Genomic DNA, 21268 nt, shown 5'->3' with positions numbered 1-21268 from the left:
GAGGGTTACTGGAGGGGTTGTGGGAGGGGGGATGGGCTAAATGGGTAAGGGACACTAAGGAATCTACTCCTGAAATCGTTGTTGCACTATATGCTAATTTGGATGTAAATTTAAAAAATAAAATTAAAAACAATAAATTCTTCAGATGCCTGTAAAATAAATAAGAAAAAAAAAAAAAAGAAAGAAAGGTGGTGATTGCTGAGATACTTTTTACTAATCGGTTTAAATGTGAGAGTATACAAGAAATGTAAGTCCTGTTGCTTAGCTTCTTTTTACAGATGTGAAAGCTCAGGCCCAGGTGGTCAAGTCTAAGACCATATTACCAATTAACAGCAGAAGTGGAACTAGAACTAAGGTATCCTGACCATAGGTCAGGTCTCTGTCTAACTAGATGCAAGTCCTCAGCCTTTGCCACATCACCAGGAAAATATCTACTGTGACTAGACACAAATAAGTTGGCAGTAGTGTAAGGGTGTATATCAGTTTAAATATAATTTAGTATAACTCTGACTAAATCTATATTTGTTCACGGTACTCAGCTGAAAAACTGATGTCCTGTGACTGAACACACAACAAATTAAAATTTGACTTTTAATTTTTAGTCTTTGTCTTACAAAAAGTCTAAAAAAGACCCCCTAGTATCCTAAAGTGATGTTTTGACAAAATGATAGATGCTTTTAATAAAACTTGATTGGTTGGCAGGGTGCCTGGCTGGTTCAGTTGGTTGAGCATTAGATTCTTGATCTCGGGGTCCTGAGTTTGAGCCCCATCATGGGCTTAGAGTTTACTTTAAAAAGAAAAAAAATTGGGGGCACCTGGGTGGCTCAGTTGGTTGGGCATCTGACTTCGGCTCAAGTCACGATCTCGCAGTTCGTGAGTTCGAGCCCCACATCAGGCTCTGTGCTGATGGCATGGAGCCTGCTTGGGATTCTGTCTTTCCTTTCTGTCCCTAACCCTGCTTGTGTGCACTCTCTCTCTTACTCACTCTCTCTCAAAACAAATAACTGAAAAAAATAAAATCTTTATTAAAAATAAATAGATAAGTGTTGAGGTAATAATAAAGAAGAATGAAACCTTGCCATTTGCAGCAAGGATGGAGCTAGAGGGTATAATGCTAAGTGAAATGAGTCAGTCAGAAAAAGACAAATACCATATGATTTCTCTGATATGGAGAATTTAAGAAATAAAACCAATGAACAAAGGCAGGGGGGGAAGACAAACCAGAAAAATACAGACTCAACTATAGAGAAGAAACTGATGGTCACCAGAGGGGAGGTGGGTGGGAAGATGGGTGAAACAGGTGAAGGGGATTAAGAGTACACTTATGAAGAGCACCGAGTATAGAATTGTTGAATCACTATATTGTACACTGAAATTAATATAACACTGTGTGTTTTACTGGAATTAAATTTTTTTAATCACAAGAAAGACTATGTATGAATATACACACACACACACACACCCATTAAGTACATTCACATTATTGTGCAGCCATCACCACTATCCATCTCCAGAATTCTGTTGTCATCCCAAACTGAAACTCTGTACCCATTGAACAATAAATGATTCCCCATTCTTGGTTCTCCCCAAGCTCCTGGTAACCACGTTTTCATTTTCTTTTCTTTCTTTCTTTTTTTTTTAAAAATGTCTGTTTATTATTGAGAGAGAGAGACATACAGAATCCGAAGTAGGCTCCTGGCTCCGAGCTGTCAGCACAGAGCCCCGTGCGGGGCTCAAATTCATGAACCGCGAGATTATGACCTGAGCCGAAGTGGGACGCTCAAATGACTGACTGAGCCATCTAGGCAGCCCACTCCTATTTCATTTTCTGTCTCTGTGAATTTGACTATTCTAGGTACCTCATTTAAGTCAAATCATGCTTTTTGCATCTGGTTTGTTTCACTTCGTATATTTTTTGAAATGTTCATTATGAGGGCACCTGGGTGGCTCAGTCAGTTCAGCATCTGACTCTTGATTTTGGCTCAGGTCATGATCTCACAGTTCATGGGTTCAGTCCCCACATTGGGGTGTGTGCTGACAGCATGCAACCTGCTTGGGATTCTCTCTCTCCTCTCTGCCCCTCTCCCTTTTATGCATGCACACACATGCGTGCACTCACTCTCTCTCTCAAAAATGAATATTTTTAAAGTGTTTTATTAATATATTTTTGGGGGGGTGAAGGGCAGAGAGACAGAGGATCTGAAGCAGGCTTTGTGCCAATAGAGAGCCTGGTGCAGGGCTCAAACTCATGATCATGACCTGAGCTGAAGTCAGACACTTAGCTGACTGAGCCACCCAGGTACCCTTAAACATTCTTTTTAATGTTCATTATCAAAATGTTTAAATTTTTTTTTTTCAACGTTTATTTATTTTTGGGACAGAGAGAGACAGAGCATGAACGGGGGAGGGGCAGAGAGAGAGGGAGACACAGAATCAGAAACAGGCTCCAGATTCTGAGCCATCAGCCCAGAGCCTGACGCGGGGCTCGAACTCATGCACCGCGAGATCGTGACCTGGCTGAAGTCGGACGCTTAACCGACCGCGCCACCCAGGCGCCCCATTATCAAAATGTTTATGTTACAACCTGTATCAGAATTTCCTTCTTTTTTAAAGATTAATATTCCATCTTCTATATATATATATATATATATATATATATATACACCACATTTTTTTTAACAGTAAACATTGGATTGTTTCCACCTTTTGGCTATTGTGAATACTATAAATGTTGGGTATTCAGTTACCTGTTCAGGTCTTGCTTTTAGTTCTTTTGCGTATATACCCAGAAGTAGAATTGCTTGGTCACATGGTAATTCTGTGTTTAATTTTTTGAAGAACCACCATTCATTCTGTTTTCCACAGTGGCTGTACCATTTTACGTTCCTGCCAGCAATACACCAGGGTGCCAGGTTTTCTGCCTGTGAAACGAGAGCATTATTTCCCCAACCAGATGACTTGATGCTCTTTCACCAATACGGGTATTCTCTGCCTGGAAGCTAGATAAAAATCGGAAGACTGCTTGCTCTCTTCAAAAGAAGAGATGTGGAAGCCTAATCATCCAGCTCCATGCTACTGATCCTCATGCTCATGGGACTGATAGCATCTCAGGAAGCCCCTGAGAAAACACTGCCCATGGCTGTCTCTCCCTCTTCTCTGCTTCCATTCTGCCTCCTTTAAATGACGTTTTATACACTGTTGTTCTTTTTCATGATATATTTACTTTAGAGTTTAACTCTTAGTGGACAGGATTATTTCCCTGTTTCCAGGTTCTTGGCAAGTGCTTCATTTTAGTCCCTAATCATTACCTAGATAGCTGACATAGATGTTTTTCCTTCAGGAAAAACACCCAAGTAATATTCTAAACTTTGATTTCTTTCAGTCTAGACAATTAAAGAAAAAACGTATTTTCCAAGATTAGTGTACCTCTCTGAGTCTGTGTTCTCTATTGGGCACATGTCTTTGTTGGTACCTCCTGTCTTTCCACGTTTATCTCTTGAGGCAAAGACATTGACACTTTGAGTCCTGCTACTTGTCAAGAGTCTTGGCACCAAATTGCTTAGTAGCTGGCATGAGTCCAGGATAGACTCATCTGAAGGCTATCCAGTTTGTCTTGGTATCTTAGACAATTCTGCAAGACCATCGCGAATGCAAGTATCGCCACACTGTCAGTTGTAGAATGATTTTTAGTTCCATAGAGAAAGGCTGGGGATAGTAAAGAAGTGTATAGATTATCTACATAGAAAAGAGAAGTATTATTATGATGTTACCAGTATTAAAGATTTCTTTCCAGAGTAACCATGTACATGTCATCTAGCTATTCAAATACTTTTATTCTTGATGACAAGGTAATTAATGTTGAGGAGCACCATAGAACATTACATGACCAAGGAGACTGTAAGTTCTGTAATCCAAGTCTGGGTATTCTGACTATGTAAACAAATGAACCGGCTGTCTGAGTGAATCCTAGAAAAATTCTGTTTATATGAAAAGATGGGAATAAATTATCTGAGGGCAAATTAGCTATTTCCTTTATCATTTTTTACTAATAATATGTGCATAGGTCCCTGTGAGCCTCTTGCTTTATTCTACACTAAAATTAAGCGGTTATTGATTTCATTACCCCAGGAAGGAATATTTTGAGTAATTTTTTATGTCTGTACGGAATGTGAGCTTAAATTAAAATTGGCCAATCCTTAATTTATCTAAAAAATAATGCTGGTTTAAAATAACAAATAAAACTGGGTTTTGTTAATGATACAGTGGAAGTAAACACTGGTTTTAGACTCAGGAAATGTGGATTAAAATGTAGCTGCTACCACTCTTAGAAATCATTTGGTTTTAGAGAACAGAAGCCCATTCAAACTAGCTTCAGTAAAAAGGAATGGATTTATTGGAGATATATAAAAGTGTTTTCCAGAATCCAAGAATAGGAACTGTGACTGCTAAATCTTGTCACAAGTTACTGTCACTGTCTCACTGGAAGCAAATCATCTCTGTTTCTCCCTTCACATCTGCTCATCTTCCCCTCCCTGTCCCTCCTTTGCCTTGCCTTTTTTTTCTGTTTTATTGTGTACAGGCCCAAGCCCTGGCTTTAATATCCTTTCTTATTTTTAGCATTCAACAAAAACTAACCTGGTTTTCCAGTATACAAATTCCTAGTTTCTGAGAGAAAATCCAGTAAACTCAGTTTAGATCAGGGATGTTCCTCTTACTCAGTCCATTTTAGTGAAGGATTAGGATCATAGTGGTAAGTGGAGTTGTGTCTTCTGGGTCTATGGAAGGGGAGCTTCTCCAAGAATGTGAGTGTGAGAAAGAAGTAATTGATAGAAAATCGGTGACATGTCTAGAATAATACTTATTATCTCTGTGACCTTGACTGGATCACTTAGTCTCAATTAGTCTCCATTTTCTCACCCTTAAAGTGAAATAATGATGATCTCCCTCTGACTAGTTTTTGTGACAGTCAGATAAGACAAGGTACAAGAAACTTTTCTAAATTAGAAAGCTTTGTAGTAGAGTTAGGAATAAATCAAGTAAATAAGTTATTTAAACCATACCATATGTGCTTTTCTGTGAATTAACAGGATCTATTTTGGAAGTAATACTTGTATAATATTATGCTGAATTCCATTATAGTCATCTATAATAAATTATTCCAATTAAAAGTAGATCCAAATGGCATATAACTACACAGCAAATTTTTAATAGATTCGGATTAGTTTAATAACAAAATGCATATAAATTGTTTTAAAGCATAGAGTTAGATATAGATTCACAAAGCAGCAGAGTTTTTGAGCTCCTACTATGTGCTAGGCCCTATGGGGTACAAAGAAGACTGCAAGGCTGCTAAGGAATCGTGGGGCTCCTTTTCCCAGGAGCTTCTGTAAGCTGAGAAACATGTACACCAAGAGGAAATGATAAAAGTAATAATAAGCAGTACATGGTAAATGCAAGTTAGACTATAGTGTTTCATAAATTAAAGAGGTCATTGAAGGCTGTGATGGTCATGGAAAGCAATCTAGAAGGAGCTAGGATCTCAAACATGAATAGAATCAAATAGGGAAGCAGGTAATGGAATGCAAAGTCTTATGAGTCAGTTGTCTGGAATGGAACTTTTTTGAATAAGAGGATATATTGAGACTGAGGGGTAGTAAGTATAGTCTGCACAGTTCAGACTATATCCTGTGAGTTTTTGAAGGTTCTGGAACAAAGGAATTATATTATGGATGCAGTATTTTAGACAGCTGTTTCCCTGGTGCCAGTGAATAAGATGGGCTTGCAAAGAAGAGTCTGGTGGCCTTGTCTCCCAACCCCCATGCCTCCTCCCAAGAAAAATACTAGCACAAATTCTTTAATGATGGGAATGCTGATTGCCACCTAAGATAGATTGCATGTTATATATTCCAATCCTTCTCATTTTCCTTAAACATAGATTGTTTTCCAAATTACAATTATTTTCATTTTGTCATTCTTAACCTACCATGTCTCCAGATTCTTGTTTAAGGCCAACATAAAGCTTATTTTAGTAAATTTTACTGTTTTAGCATAGAAAATACTAAGGAAAAGATTAGACCACATAAGTGCTTATCAGATCTAATGTGGATTCATTTTCAGTGACTACACTTTGAATCAACTTTCCTCACTTATGTGAGCTCTGAGTTGACACTGCACTCAACGGGGGTGCCTTGAAAATACTTTAGAACTTTAAGTGGTAAATGCCTGAGCGTTTTCCCTTTGTTGCTTTTGGTCAGCTGTGTCATCATTTGGGAAATGCCAGGGTGGAGGAACAGCCAGTGCTGCTTCATTAGGCCCCTACTGGGTTGTCAGGTGTCCCACCACTGCCACTACCATTAGTAAGAACCAGGGTCTAAGAGGGGACTTGCCTAATGACAGCTTTCTCCATTCATGACCATGTATACTGGTATTAGCCCTTTAAAAATAAAATAAGTGTGTCATACATTCTGAAAAAACTTCTTAGAGACGAGGTGAGGTTGGCTAAGCCCTACAAAGATGGCAACAGAATTTTCTTTTAACTCTTCGTTTTGACTTGTTTTTAAGCCACCTCTTCAGTGTGTCTGTGTAATGTGATTATAATGCTTTATATCTTATCAAGAGTCTTTGATCGTATATCAGCACTCTGGCTTGAGGGCGTAAATCTTCAGATCCAGGGATTAAGAGAGAGGAAGGGAAGGAGAGAGGGAGAGGGGAAAGATGAAAAAAAGAGGGGGTGCCTGGCTAGGTTGGTCGGTGGAGCATGTGACTCTTGATTTCTGGGTTGTGAGTTTGAGCCCCATGTTGGGTGTAGAAATTACTTTAAAATGAAATCTTTAAAAAAGAGAGGGAGAGAAAGAATATGTGTGTTTTATAGGGAGAATATTCCTTATTTTGAATTATTAGAATCATTAAAGAAAGGGGTGCATTGAAATATTTATTATAGGTAAGATGAGTCATTCTGGACATTAAAAAAAATCAAGGGAAAGGATGGTGGGTCACAATCACAAAAACTTTAATTTAGTGACTCACTGTAGTGGTTTTACAATTACCCTGCCCCTTAGGCCTGCCCTTCCTGCCCAAACTTCTTCCCTTTTAGGAGAAAAACCATTTAGGAAAATAAACTCACGTCCCTCTGAGTATAGCATTGACTTCTATACATATATGTGACATTCAGTTGGAATTTGACCATACAATTTTCAAAGTCTTTTACAAATTTTGAATTTATAAGTGCAGTACAGCTTGTCCTCAAGGGCTATGGAAAGTAAGATTTAGTATTTTCCATACATTTCCAGAAATTACTTGGACCTTGAATTAATTCAATGGATTAAAGTTGTGACAGATATTTAGTTAAACTAGAGACCAATTATTTTGAATAAAAACTTAAATATTCAGCCTTTTTTATTACTTTTATTTTCCTGAGGGTCAGGAATAACTGCCAGCTTATAGGGGTCCATGAGGCTGAAACAAGAACATAATAAAATCTGAATAAATGAGTGTTAAATGCTTTATCTGAGGGTGATGTCTGTGCATGCTTGTGTTGTAATGGTGATCCTGATGTCATAATGAATTCATGAATCAGACGGAACCTTTGAAGGATTTAATCAATATAAAGTGCGTATTGCCATTGCTTCTGCTAAGTTTGAAAGAAATATTCTGTGAAAAGTGCTGTAATTCTTTAGTTCTTTTCCGGCTCAAGGTTATCCTTAAGATCTACATCTTTGCTGTTGCTACTGTTCTTTAGGCATATTCAAAACATGAGTGAGATCAAGACTGACGTCGGACGAGCTCGGGCATGGATAAGACTGTCTCTAGAAAAGAAGCTCTTGTCCCAGCATCTCAAGCAGTTGCTCTCCAACCAGCCACTCACCAAGTAAGTGATAGCCTCTTAGACATTTCTGCTTCTGTGACCTGTGTGTCTGCAAAGCAGATTGCATTAGCTGACAAACTGGCTTTTTCAGCATGAATTGTTGATTTCTGTGCACCTGCATTCTTTCTTTCTAACAGGCATGTGTTTTGGACACTCCATGGTTTGATTTTACCTGAGAGGGCACACCAGATGTCACAGCCAAAGGCTAGATTGCTCTGTTCTCAATCAGAAAACTAACTAATCCACACAGGCTGACAGTAACATCCAAAAGACAGGTTGAATCTATGTAAACCATTTATATCATATTATAAAGATCACAACAAAACCTGAAGTAGTGGGAAAAAAAAGTCCACATTAACGGGTTTCTTCTGAGAGTCATGCCAGTGCTTACATTCAATAGTTTAGAGCCAGGAAAACCAATTGAGTACATGTTAGTTAATTGTTAACTGTTTTGATAGGTTTCCCTTTACTGCATCAAGAAACCTTCTTAGATGAAATACATCATCCATATAAGATACACGTTAGAGTTAATTTGAAGGCTGAGGACGTAGTTCTCTAGAGCAAAGGTATGCAAAAAATTCAACAAAGATCTCAAACTTGACAGTGTGTTGGAATCTTATGGTAACAATTCATTCTGTAGTTTTGCATTTGTACACATCAGCATCGGACTACTTACCATGAGTTTTAATGTCCAAAGAATAGATTTAATAAAGAATGCAAAGTGAATTATAGCCTGTGAACCTGATCTTGTACTCTAAAACTGGTTACTCCCCTTACCCATCCCCTCCCATTATAAATCATTCATGGCCACTGTTGCCAAAGTACAAAGAAGAAAATTATAATGATCACTTAAAATCCTACTACATAAAGGTTGGGCACCTGGGGGTGCCTGGCTGGCTTAATAGGTATAGCATGTGATTCTAGATCTCAGGGTCATGAGTTCAAGCCACATATGTGGCATATGGCATAGAGTTTAAGTTTACTTTACATACATAAATACATATACATTATACAAGTATAACATGTATACATGTTATACTTGTATAATGTATATGTATTATATGTATATGTATATGTAATGTATATGTATTATACATTATATATGTACGTGTGTATGTATATATGTATGCTGCGTGCCTGGCTGACTCAGTTGGTAGAGCGTGTGACTCTTGATCTCGGCTCAGGTTATGATCTCACCGTTCCTGAGATCAAGCCCCATGTAGGGTTCCATGCTGACAGCACAGAGCCTGCTTGGGATTCTCTCTCTGCCCCTCTCCCTCCCTCTATCTTTCTCTCTCTCTCTTTCAAAATAAATAAATAAACATTTTCTACAGTTTAAATAAAAAAAATAAAATTTTAAAAAATTTTAAAAAAGAATAAATTCCTACTGCATAAAGGTAAATCTCAAGTATTTCACATGTTTTCTTCTGTACTTCTATGCATGTTCTCTTACTTAAGATTATACTATATGTATTTAATATACCAAAACAAAAGAAAAAAAAATGAAAGACTAAAGAAATGAAGAAGACAAATGACCAGATACTGTGGATGTAAATAAAGACTTACCTTCAAATTCTCATTCAGTCAATATCATTCAAAGAGTAAATATTTGAACATCAGGCTCTATCCTAGGTGCCAGGGACAGTTTTGAACCAAATATTGTTCTTGCCTTCATGAAGCTTATATTTATCATGTGAGGGAGACACATAATAACATCACATAAATGGTGATCATTATGATGAAAAGTCAAATAGGGCAAGGGGATTAAGAAGGGTTTTGAGGGCCACCTAGGTGGCTCAGTTGGTTAAGTGTCTAACTCTTGATCTCAGGGTCGTGCATTCAGGCCCTTTGTTGAGCTCCACACTGGGTTTGGAGCCTACTTAAAAAAAAAAAAAAAAAAAAAAAAGATCATACTATATGTACAATTCAGTATCCTCCTATTTTTGCTTAGCATTTTATAAACATTTCACTATATTGTAAGAGCATAAGCTCTGAAGACTGAATGCCTTTGTTCAAATACTGCCTTTACTGTTCACTATTCTAATGACTTTGGACAAGACACTTAACTTTTTTGTGTCTCTGTTTTCCCCATCTATAAAGTGAGAGTGCTGGTAGACTTACCTCATTGGGGTAGTCATGAGGATTAAATGTATTAATAACTATAAAACACTTGGAAAAGTGCTTAAATGTAAGTGCTTAATAAAAATTATTTACTATTTTTAGTAGTAGTTGTGTTGTTAAAACTCTTCCTAAACTTTATTTTTTTTTAAGACTCTTTTTTTTTTTTAATTTTTTTTTTAACGTTTTTTTTTAATTTATTTTTGAGACAGTGAGAGACAGAGCATGAACAGGGGAGGGTCAGAGAGAGGGAGACACAGAATCCGAAACAGGCTCCAGGCTCTGAGCTGTCAGCACAGAGCCCGACGCGGGGCTCGAACTCACAGACTGCGAGATCATGACCTGAGCCGAAGTCGGCCGCTTAACCGACTGAGCCACCCAGGCGCCCCTCCTAAACTTTATTTTTAATGCTCACATAGCATCCCAATGTATGCATATGCCATAATATATCTTTCCTTTTACAAATAACTTTTTAAGTTTACTTATTTCTTTAGAGAGAGAGAGAGCACGTGCACATGCACACACATGCCAGTGGGGGAAGGACAGAAAAACAGAGGGAGAGAGAATCGCAAGCAGGGTCCTTGGTATCAGTGTGCAGCCGGACAAAGGGCTTGACCTCATGAACCGTGAGATCATGGACTGAGCCACCCAAGTGCCCCTACAAAATAACATTTTAGTGGTCATTCATGAGTAAATCTTCGCCTATATTTCACATTATATTCTTAGGACAGAGTTCTAAAAGTAAAATTAATGTGTCAGAGGGTATGACTGGTTTAAAACAATTATTACCAACAAACTACTTGCCTGAAATTTTCAGCCCCATCAGCTGTAAGAATGGCTATTCATTGCACCCACACACACACTCCAACCTGGTCAATACCGGTTAGCACTTTTTAAATCTTTATTAGTTTGATAGACAAAAATGGATTCGTGGAGGTTTTTTCCTTTAATTGCTAGTTAAGTTACAAATGTGTCATTAACCATTTGTATGTGCATTTTTGTAAATTGTCTCTTCTTTCCAGGTGAAAGTTTCTACCTATACTGATTAAGTGAAGGTGTTTATTTTTAATGCAAGATATAATGAAAAGCATGAAAACTATACTATTATTTTGTGCTTGTCTTACCCGTTCCTAGGAAGCTTTATAAGCGCTATGCTTTTCTACGGTGTGAAGAAGAAAGAGAGCAGTTTCTTTATCATCTTCTTTCCCTCAATGCTGTTGACTACTTCTGCTTCACCAGTGTGTTCACCACTATCAGTAAGTCTGGAGAACTAGGTATTGTTATTAGGTGAAGAGTTGCTCAGGTGACAAATGGAATAAGAGTTTATACTTTGAAAAGTGAGATATATGGTAGTTCAGTGAGGTAGACACTGTGGATGAGGTGGGCCCCAGACCTCTGTGTTGGAATGAAGGTTGTGCCCCAGCTTCCAGGGGTGCTGTGGGAGGGTGGCCCTCAGCTGTCAACCCCCATGGGGAGTCCTCACCAGAACAAACTACCTTACCCCCAAGATGATCCCTCCTCGCTGGTCAGCCAACATCCTAGGATGATCATAGGGCTGCCCTGGAAATTACCATGGATCAGCTGAGGACTTCACTGTGACTGCATCACAGCTTAACTTCTCTCTCAGCCCATCCTGCTTTCTTCCTCGGGTGGTGATCCCAGGAGGAACATCCTGCATGCAGATTTCTGACAGTCTGCTTCCCAGGAAGCCCAGTCTGCAGTAGGAAATGGGATGGATGTTAAAAAGGAATGTTTTATTAGGGATGTCTGACTGGCTCAGTCAGTGGAGCATGCACTTCTGTAGTGATGAGTTCAAGCCCCATGTAGGATCTAGAGCTTTCTTTAAAAAAAAAAAAAAAAAAAAAGAATGTTTTATTAAACAAATGGTCCAGTATCTTACACAAAACACATAAAATTTTTAAAAACCAGCATACTGAAATAAACGTATAGAACTGTGAGCATCATTAAACTTTGATGATTCAGAAAGACTTCAGGACCTTACTGGATGATGTAGGTATATAGAGGGAGGAAATGCTGACTGGAGATGTGCTTCTGATAGAAAGTCGAATTATAGCATTTATTCTGTTCACCATTACTAATTCTTTTTTAAAAAAAAAATATTTTAGAGAGAGAGAGCACAGTGGGGGTAGAAAGGCAGAGGGAGAGAATCTCCATGCTAAGTGTGGAGCCCAGTGTGGGGCTCAGTCTTACAACCCTGGGATCATGACCTAAGCTGAAATCAAGAGTGGTGCGCTCAACCAACTCAGCCACCCAGGCATGCCACCACTGTTTCTAATTCTTATGAGCAGTGGCCCCCCTTCCCCACTTGGAGAATTTTTACTTTGTGTCAGTTAGGAATTGTGTTTAGGTGCAAGAATCAGAAACTTGGAAAACAGTGCTTTAAGCAAATTGGTAGTTTTATATTTCTTACATAATGAGAAGTTTCAGGATAGTCCACAGTATGTTCACAGACCCAGGGTCTTTGTCCCTCTCTTCCTAGACCGTTCTCAGTGGGTGCTAGCCATCTCATGGTCATAAGATGGCTGTTCTCAGTCCACCTTCTAACAGGAAGAAGGAAGAATGCCAAGGAGAAAAGGGTAGAATCTGTGCTAGGAAAACAATTTTCCCCCCAAATCCCAATAATTATAACATTTCACTAGCCAAAAACTTACAGGTTTTGGCTTTCTAGTGTCTGACAGAGGCAGACAAGAAAAAATGGAGTTGAAATGGGTATTGAGGGGCGCCTGGGTGGCGCAGTCGGTTAAGCGTCCGACTTCAGCCAGGTCACGATCTCACGGTCCGTGAGTTCGAGCCCCGCGTCGGGCTCTGGGCTGATGGCTCGGAGCCTGGAGCCTGCTTCCGATTCTGTGTCTCCCTCTCTCTCTGCCCCTCCCCCGTTCATGCTCTGTCTCTCTCTGTCTTAAAAATAAATAAAAGTTGGAAAAAAAAAATTAAAAAAAAAAAAAAAAAAAAAGAAATGGGTATTGAGCCAACCAGTAATAGCTGTCAACTGTCTGTTAGTATCTAAACTTTCAATCAGTTTAGTAAGTTACTGCTAGTATAAGAAGCTAACAAGGTATATACAGTTTTAAAAGAGAAGAAATAGGGGCGCCTGGGTGGCGCAGTCGGTTAAGCGTCCGACTTTAGCCAGGTCACGATCTCGCGGTCCGTGAGTTCGAGCCCCGCGTCAGACTCTGGGCTGATGGCTCAGAGCCTGGAGCCTGTTTCCGATTCTGTGTCTCCCTCTCTCTCTGCCCCTCCCCCATTCATGCTCTGTCTCTCTCTGTCCCAAAAATAAATAAACGTTGAAAAGAAAAAAAAAAAAAAAAGAGAAGAAATAGCAGAGGTAGTTAGGACTCCTAAGATCCTACTTGTATCTATATATTTCATGTAAGTAACTCTTTGAATTTGAGGAATTAAGATCTTCATGAAAGAAATATTTTTAAGTTTGGGACTCCTGAGTGGCTCAGTCAGTTAAGCGTCCTACTCTTGGTTTTGGTTCAGGTTATGATCTCACAGTTCATGGGATCCAGCCCTACATCAGGCTCTGCACTGACAGCACGGAGCCTGCTTGGGTTTCTTTCTCTCTCTCTCTCTCTCTCTCTCTCTCTCTCTCTGCCCCTCCCCTGCTAGTGCGCATGTGCACGTGCTCCCTTGCATGCTTGCTCTCTCAAAATAAACATTTTTAAAAAAGAAATATTTTAAGTTTAATAATATTACTCCTTTGATACTTTATGTAGTCGCTGTTGTGAGTCCGTGGTCTCTGCAGCCACAGAACTGCTGGTCCTAAGTCCCCTTTTTTTTTTTTTTTTTTTTGTTTGTAGCTTTTCTAATCCTCTCAGTGAAAGGAATGAGAGAAGCCTCTGGCACCTAAAATAAAGTCTTGCACTGACCTCTTCTGCTTTCAGTTTCAAAACTCATTTGATTCTGATGATTACTAAACCATGAAAGTGTGGCCTTTCCTCTGACATTTTCCCTTCCTTCAGCTAAAATAAAAAGACAGAAAGGGAGGTTTTATTTGCCCAACCTAAAGAAAGTCTTCTATATAAAATTAGGGAAATGAACCGTTTGTCCCATTCATTTTCCTCATCTAAGAGTGCATTGAACCGTGAGCTCATTCTCTGAGGCTGTATCTGGGCACCTTGTACAATAAATGTGTGTCACCGGGTGTGTAGATCATTCAAGGAGGGAGGGGTTCTAATACCCCCTCTTATGACTAAATGAGTAGAAATCCCAAGGATGCCAACAAAAATTGTACCTTGCTTAAAAACAAACAAAAACAAACAACTATGGCTCTGAGGGATAAAGATGTGTTAGTGTGTTTGAGCCATCCCCCTTTTTTAAAAGAATGGAGGGAGTGCGTAATGTCTATTTTGAATTGTCCTACCTTGTTTGAGCAAAAGGCAGTGATAGGACAGTGACATCTAGTGGTGTCCCTTTTGAAGAACCTTCAGAAGGAAGAGGTTTCACACAGATCTCTTTCCACCTCTTGGTTCTTTCCCCCAGGGCTCCTTGCACGGGAGTCACTTTAATAGCTTTCCAAATTGTGATTTATAGACTTTTATGTCCAGAATGGCATTGTTTATTACTCTTGGCTTTGCATATTGTGCTGTAAAATTGGAATGGGAACATTCTGAAGCATTGTCCAAGAAGATTAGCAACAAAGGGATACAAAGAGACATTCACCCCCTTTTGCATATGAAACCAAATCAGCAACCATGCTCATGTGTACTTGATTTTGGAACAAAATTGAAACATTAAAGCAGGGATGCCTGGCTGGCTCAGCCAGTGAGGTACGTGATTCTTGATCTCAGGGTTGTGAGTTTGAGCCCCATGTTGGGTATGGAGACTACTTAAAAATAAAATCTTTCAAAAGACAAAGGAAATAAATAAAATATTAAATCAGTAAAAATTCTATATAGCAGTCAGTTCTGGTGTTAATGCCTGAGATTGTTTTTTATAAATGTAAAGATTATGGGGGCACCTGGGTGGCTCAGTCGATTAAGCATCTGACTTCGACTCAGGTCATGATCTTACCATTTGTGGGTTCAAGCCCTGCAACGGCTCACTGCTGTCAGCGCACAGACTGCTTCAGATCCTCTGTCTCCCTCTCTCTCTGCCCCTGCCCTGCTTGTGTTCTCTCTCTCACTCAAAAATAAATAAGCATTTAAAGGAAAAAGGAAAGAAAAGCAAGGTTATATACATCACCACGGTAATACTCTGCATGCCATGCATACCTGGTGACATATATACCGTGGAAGCCATCACAAGTGTTGGACTTGTGGTTTATAAACTGGACCTCCTATTTCTAGACTGGAAGAAGTGATCTCCTCTTTTTAAGTACTTCTTGATCATAAAGAACAAACTATCTGTGAAAGCCAACAGAGTCCTTAATAAATATTTGTTATAGCATCAGGAGATTTTTTTTGTAATGTTTATTTATTTTTGAGAGAGAGAATGCGCCAGTTGGGGAGAGGCACAGAGGATCTGAAGTGGGCTCTGTACTGAGAGCAGAGAGCCCAATGCAGGGCTCGAACTCATGAACTGTGAGATCATGACCTGAGCTGAAGTCAGATGCTTAACCAACTGAGCCACCTAGGTGCCCCAGTATCATGAGAATTTTATTGTAATTTTTAATTAATTTCAGCATGATTTCTTTCAGTGATTCCCTATAGGTCAGTGATCATCCCCATCAAAAAGCTGAGCAATGCAATCATCACATCGAATCCTTGGATCTGTGTATCAGGGGAGCTAGGAGACACGGGAGTAATGCAGATTCCAAAAAATCTCCTTGAAATGACTTTTGAGGTAAGTTCAGCTAATACCTTTCTTAGCAGAAAATGTCTTACATAGTTCTACACAAGGATTCCAGTTTTGCTTTTTTATTTTTCCTCAAATCAAATAATATAAAGGAGTACTCAAGCATGCAGGATCATTTTTGTGAGTATAAGCCTAAAGTTTTAAACAACAATAATTTGTTTTGTATTTTTACTGCGATTAATTTTAATTATTAGGCTGTATTTTTCTACTTTCAGTGAAATACTTTTGGACTTTGCAAGGTCCTATTCCATGATTCCCAGTGCCTAGCACAGAACCGGGCAAGTAGGGAGCATTCAAGTCCATGCTTTTCCTCTCTTCCTGACTGTCAAGTGCTCCCTGCCTGAACCTGGACAAAAGGACAGGAGAGCTGACATACATCCATGCTTCTGGCTTGTATACCATATGGTGGCATTTATAGATTGATTCTATAAAAATACCTCTCAATATCGTAGTCCATTTTCAGGTCTCACCTGGTGAAGTATTCCCTTATCTCTGAGCCCACGTGCAGGTTGATCCTGGCATGCAGGAAGAAGACAAATATGTGCTCTTGTTTCAGGAGGGAAGTAGCACTAACTGTCCTCTTCTATTCTTTATGTTCCTTATGGAATAGCAGTTTCCACTCCATCATAACACCCCCAAGAACCTGTTTTGGCCCTGTTTATCTAATGGACTCACAGCCAGCCACCTGTATATAAAAGATTAAAACCCTTGTCTTTTCTTTGACTAGCAGGTGTGGAACATAAACTCTATATAAGTCCCATCATTATTGTTTCCAGACACTGTCTCATATCTGTCTCCTTTTCCATCTATCCTGCCACAACTAATTCAGGATGCCATCCTCCCTCACCTGGATTGCTATGATGCCTTCTCTCTCACCTTGATACAAACAAGTGAAGGGCTTTAAGAACTCATAGCTCTGCTGTTCCTAACCATACATAATCAGTTGGGGGGTCTGTGATATTTTATCAGAGTTTAAAAGTCAGATTTTAATTGACATTTATTTTTACTGTCCTGTTATCATTGCTTTCTTTTTTTTTTTTTTTTTTAATGTTTTATTTATTCTTGAGAGAAAGAGAGACAGAGCATGAATAAGGGAGGGGCACAGCGAGAGAAGGAGACACAGAAGCCGAAGCAGACTCCAGGCTCTGAGCTGTCAGCACAGAGCCCGACGTGGGGCTCAAACTCAGGAGCCATGAGATCATGACCTGAGCCAAAGTCTCAACCGACTGAGCCACCCAGGCGCCCCTCATTGCTTTCTTTTGTACTTGTTCACCAAGGGCCAGGAAAGACATTAATAACTATACTTTTTTTATGATAGCTTCAAAGACTTCTAGCAGATGAGGTTTGAAGTCAGTTCTGCCTTAGAATTTGTTAGAAACAGAAAAATAGCCATGTCAGTGATTTTTTTATATCTATAGTTGTTTTCCTGACCACACTGTAACTGAATCTAAATATCATCCTTTGCCACTTCTTTTTTTTTTTTTTTAACTTTTATTTGTTTTTGAGAGACAGAGAGAGATAGAGCATGAATGGGGGAGGAGCAGACAGAGAGGGAGACACAGAACTTGAAACAGGCTCCAGGCTCTGAGCTCTGTCAGCTCAGAGCCTATGCAGGGCTCGAACCCACGAACTGTGAGATCATGACCTGAGCCGAAGTCAGACACTCAAACGACTGAGCCACCCAGGCGCCCCTACTTTTGCCACTTCTTTTTTTTTTTTTTTAATTTTTTTTTTTCAACGTTTATTTATTTTTGGGACAGAGAGAGACAGAGCATGAACGGGGGAGGGGCAGAGAGAGAGGGAGACACAGAATCGGAAACAGGCTCCAGGCTCCGGGCCATCAGCCCAGAGCCCGACGCGGGGCTCGAACTCACGGACCGCGAGATCGTGACCTGGCTGAAGTCGGACGCCCAACCGACTGCGCCACCCAGGCGCCCCATACTTTTGCCACTTCTTGAAATTCTTCTCATCCTAAAGGCACAAGTTCTGAGTTCCCCAGCTAGAAATAATTTTTCCTTTTCCAGTGTTTTTCTAGTACTTGCTTACATCTCTAGTTTAGCACCTTGTACAGTCCCCTCATTTGATAGTTAATGTCCATATGTCTCCTCTCTCAATAGATAGGATACCTTAGATGTGAATATATTTCTCTAGTGCAAAGCAGAGCCCATTATGCAGGATGGGTCCTCTGTAATTATTAAATTAGATGGGACCAAAGTGCCATCACTGAAGCTAAGAGGTAGCGGCGGTAAGATCAGGCACTGAATAACCTGTGGTCCTGTTCCTACAGTGCCAGAACTTGGGGAAGCTGACCACTGTTCAGATTGGTCACGATAACTCAGGACTGTTAGCCAAATGGCTAGTGGATTGTGTCATGGTCAGAAATGAGATCACAGGACATACTTACAGGTAAGTAAATGTCCTTGGGAGATCAGAACTCTTTGAGATTCTTTAGACAAGAAGAGGTTTAAGAATTGTTTTCTTTCTAAAGCTTTCTTCCTGCCTTCTGAATTTTAGTTTAGTTTTTTGGGTTGTTTGGTTTTGCTTTTGTTTATGGAATACAAAATTGCCCCCCAAAAAAACTTGTAAAAAAATTGATTATGTTTGCTGTTAATGCTTAGTCCACAAGTGTTGGCAAAGAGTGATCTCTAATTAAAAAAAAAAAAGAAGGTTGAAGTAATTCATTTAGTAAAAAGGAAAGGATCTTTTCGACTCTACTAGTTACAGCTGGCACTCCTCTTTGGAAGTACTCTCCTCTTTTCTCCTATAACTGAACTCCAAATTAACTTCTAGTTTGAAAATATTCTTCTCAGAAGACCTAAGCACAGGATTTTAATATAGACTAGGTATGCGAAAATATTGAATCATTTTAATTTGGTTTAGTGCAATAACAATTTGTGGCTATATAAGAGAGAATGTCTTTATTTTTCAGAGATTCATACTGAAGTGTTTTTAGGAATGAAATGTCCTTATATGCACAATGTACTTTAAAATACTTCAACAAAAAAATAGAGGCGCCTGGGTGGCTCGGTCAGTTAAGCATCTGACTTCCACTCAGGTCATGATCTCACATAGAGCCCCGAATCAGGCTCTGCACTGAAGCTCAGAGGCTGGAGCTTACTTGGGATTCTGTCTCCCTCTCTCTCTATGCCTCTCCCCCACTCACACTGTCTCAAAATAAATAAACATTTTTAAATACTTCAACAAAAAATAAAAAGAAGCATATGGCCAATCATTAAGTCTGGGTGATAAGAATATGGGTATCTCTTATACTATTCTCTCTACCTTTCCGTGTGTTTGAAATCTTAAAACATAAATTTAAAAAACAACCCATAGGCACTAAAATGATGGGTTTCACCCATGATGCCATTTAAAGAATTCTGATTAAACTAGTAAAGTACTGGTGATTGAGAAGTTGTTTTTCTGACCTACAAGGTTCCCATGTGGACGATGGTTAGGGAAAGGCATTGATGACGGAAGCCTGGAGAGAATCCTTATTGGGGAATTAATGACCTCAGTGGCTGATGAGGATCTGGTAAAGCAGTGTCGGACTCCACCCCAGCAGAAATCCCCCACCTCAGCTCGGAGACTGAGCATCACTTCACTGACAGGAAAAACCACCAGTAAGTACTGTCCTTGTTAAATTTTCAGTGTGCCTCAGGTGTTGCAGGCATCATCTGGGGCCATTTTGCAGGAAACTGTTGCATTAATGAATTGTGGTAAGATTAAAAAGAAGAAAGCTGAAGAAAATTAATTTGGGCGAATGGAACTTAAAAGACAGGAGGGGAGAGAAAAGGGAAAAAATAAGGGAAGAATTAATAAATAATTAAAGGCCTGAAGAATTTAGGTTTAAAAACTGCGTGCTCTGTTCTAATTAAGCTATAGAAATATGAATAAATAATATTTTTACTGAAACTTAAAGGAGGAGGGGCATCTGGCTGGCTCAGTCAGTAGAGTATATGACTCTTGATCTTGGAGTTCAAGCCCTATGTTGGGGGTAGATTGTACTTTGGGGAAAAAAAAGGTAGCTGGGGCACCTGGGTAGCTCATTTGGTTAAGCATCTGACTCTTGATCTCATCTCAGGTCTTGATCTCATGGTTGTGAGTTCAGGCTCCAAGTTGGGCTCAAAGCTGAGCATGAGGCCTACTTAAAAAAAACAAAAAAAAAACACCCTAAATGAGGAATAAAGATAGCTTATATTACAGTATTCCCAGAGAGCCGTATCTAGCTATCCAGAGCCCGTTGTTCTAAGAGAAAAATATAAAAATTCCTCTCCTTACCCCCATCGTCCTACAGAAATGGTAAAATATGTAAAGGAGTGATTTCTATGGACAGGATGCTGTGCTTATATGCCATTTTTAATAGTACCATAAACTTCTAATTTTTGCTAATGTGGGCTTTACTAGGCTGAATAATGTCTCCCAAGGGTATTAGATCCTAATCCAGAATCAGTAACGTTACTTTTTTTGAAAAAATCTTTTCAATTATTAAGTTAAGGATCTTGGGATGGGAAGATTATTCTGGATTATCTGAATGGGCCCTAAGTACACTCACATATATTCTTATAAGAGGGAGGCAGACAGAAATTAGAAACACACAAGAGAAGACAGTATCGGCAGAGATTGGAGTGATAACAGCCACAAGCCACAGAATGACAGCAGCTACCAGAAGCTTGAAGACATGAGCATACTCTTCCATAGAGCCTCCAGAGGGAGTGTGGCCCTGCCCTGATTTCTGCCTGGTGATAATTTCTGACTTCTGGACCTCCAGAACTATGACAGAATAGATTTCTGTTGTTTTAAGTCACCAAGTTTGCGATAATCTATTATAGGAGCCACAAAAAACTAATACAGAGGCAGTATGATTTAATGAAAAATTACGGAAGTTTATCAGTGAAGTGGTTTTATTTTAGCCATAGACAATAAAACCATAAGTAGAATAACAAGGGTACCTGAGAGGTCCTTAGTTTACTTAACAAAGAAGTTTCCCTAGATGTTTTTAGTCCTATCCATTTATTAGCACATAGTGATATATTAATATTAGAATGATATAGTCTAAAAATCCCCCTTATTCTTTCTCAAATTATTCCCCTGATTCATAATTCCTTGTTGCCTTCAGAAGTAAAATTCACACCACACACACTGGAAAAACAAAAATTACAAAGACTGATAATACCAAATGTTGGTGAGGATGGAGAGCAGTGGAATGCTTGGACATTGCTAGTGAGAATGCAAAAGAAAAACAGTTTGGCAGTTTCTTATAAAGACATACATACACTTAGCATACACTTGACACAGAATCCCACTCCTGAATATTTACTGGAGAGAAATGAATACATGTATCTACACTAAGACTTGTATTCAGATGTCCCTGGGAGCTTTATTCATAATAGCCAAGATGGAAACAACACCAAAATCCACCACCTGGGGAGTGGATAAGCAGAGTGTGCTACATGTATTCAGTGGGGT

The 21268-nt window shown here is 39.3% G+C and overlaps 1 protein-coding gene across 1 annotated transcript in view; it reads left to right on the top strand.

Annotated features, from left to right (window-relative positions):
- DENND5B (DENN domain containing 5B) overlaps positions 1 to 21268 on the top strand; it is a 191929-nt gene that overhangs the window by 157843 nt on the left and 12818 nt on the right. The window contains 5 exon segments of the mRNA XM_032593944.1: positions 7739 to 7867; positions 11117 to 11238; positions 15645 to 15790; positions 18090 to 18208; positions 19235 to 19422. Of these exon segments, the coding sequence (XP_032449835.1) occupies positions 7739 to 7867; positions 11117 to 11238; positions 15645 to 15790; positions 18090 to 18208; positions 19235 to 19422 (704 nt within the window).

Source organism: Lynx canadensis, chromosome B4, assembly GCF_007474595.2.
Source record: "Lynx canadensis isolate LIC74 chromosome B4, mLynCan4.pri.v2, whole genome shotgun sequence".
Classification (NCBI taxonomy): Eukaryota; Metazoa; Chordata; class Mammalia; order Carnivora; family Felidae; genus Lynx; species Lynx canadensis.
This window is presented reverse-complemented; position numbering and strand designations above follow the sequence as displayed.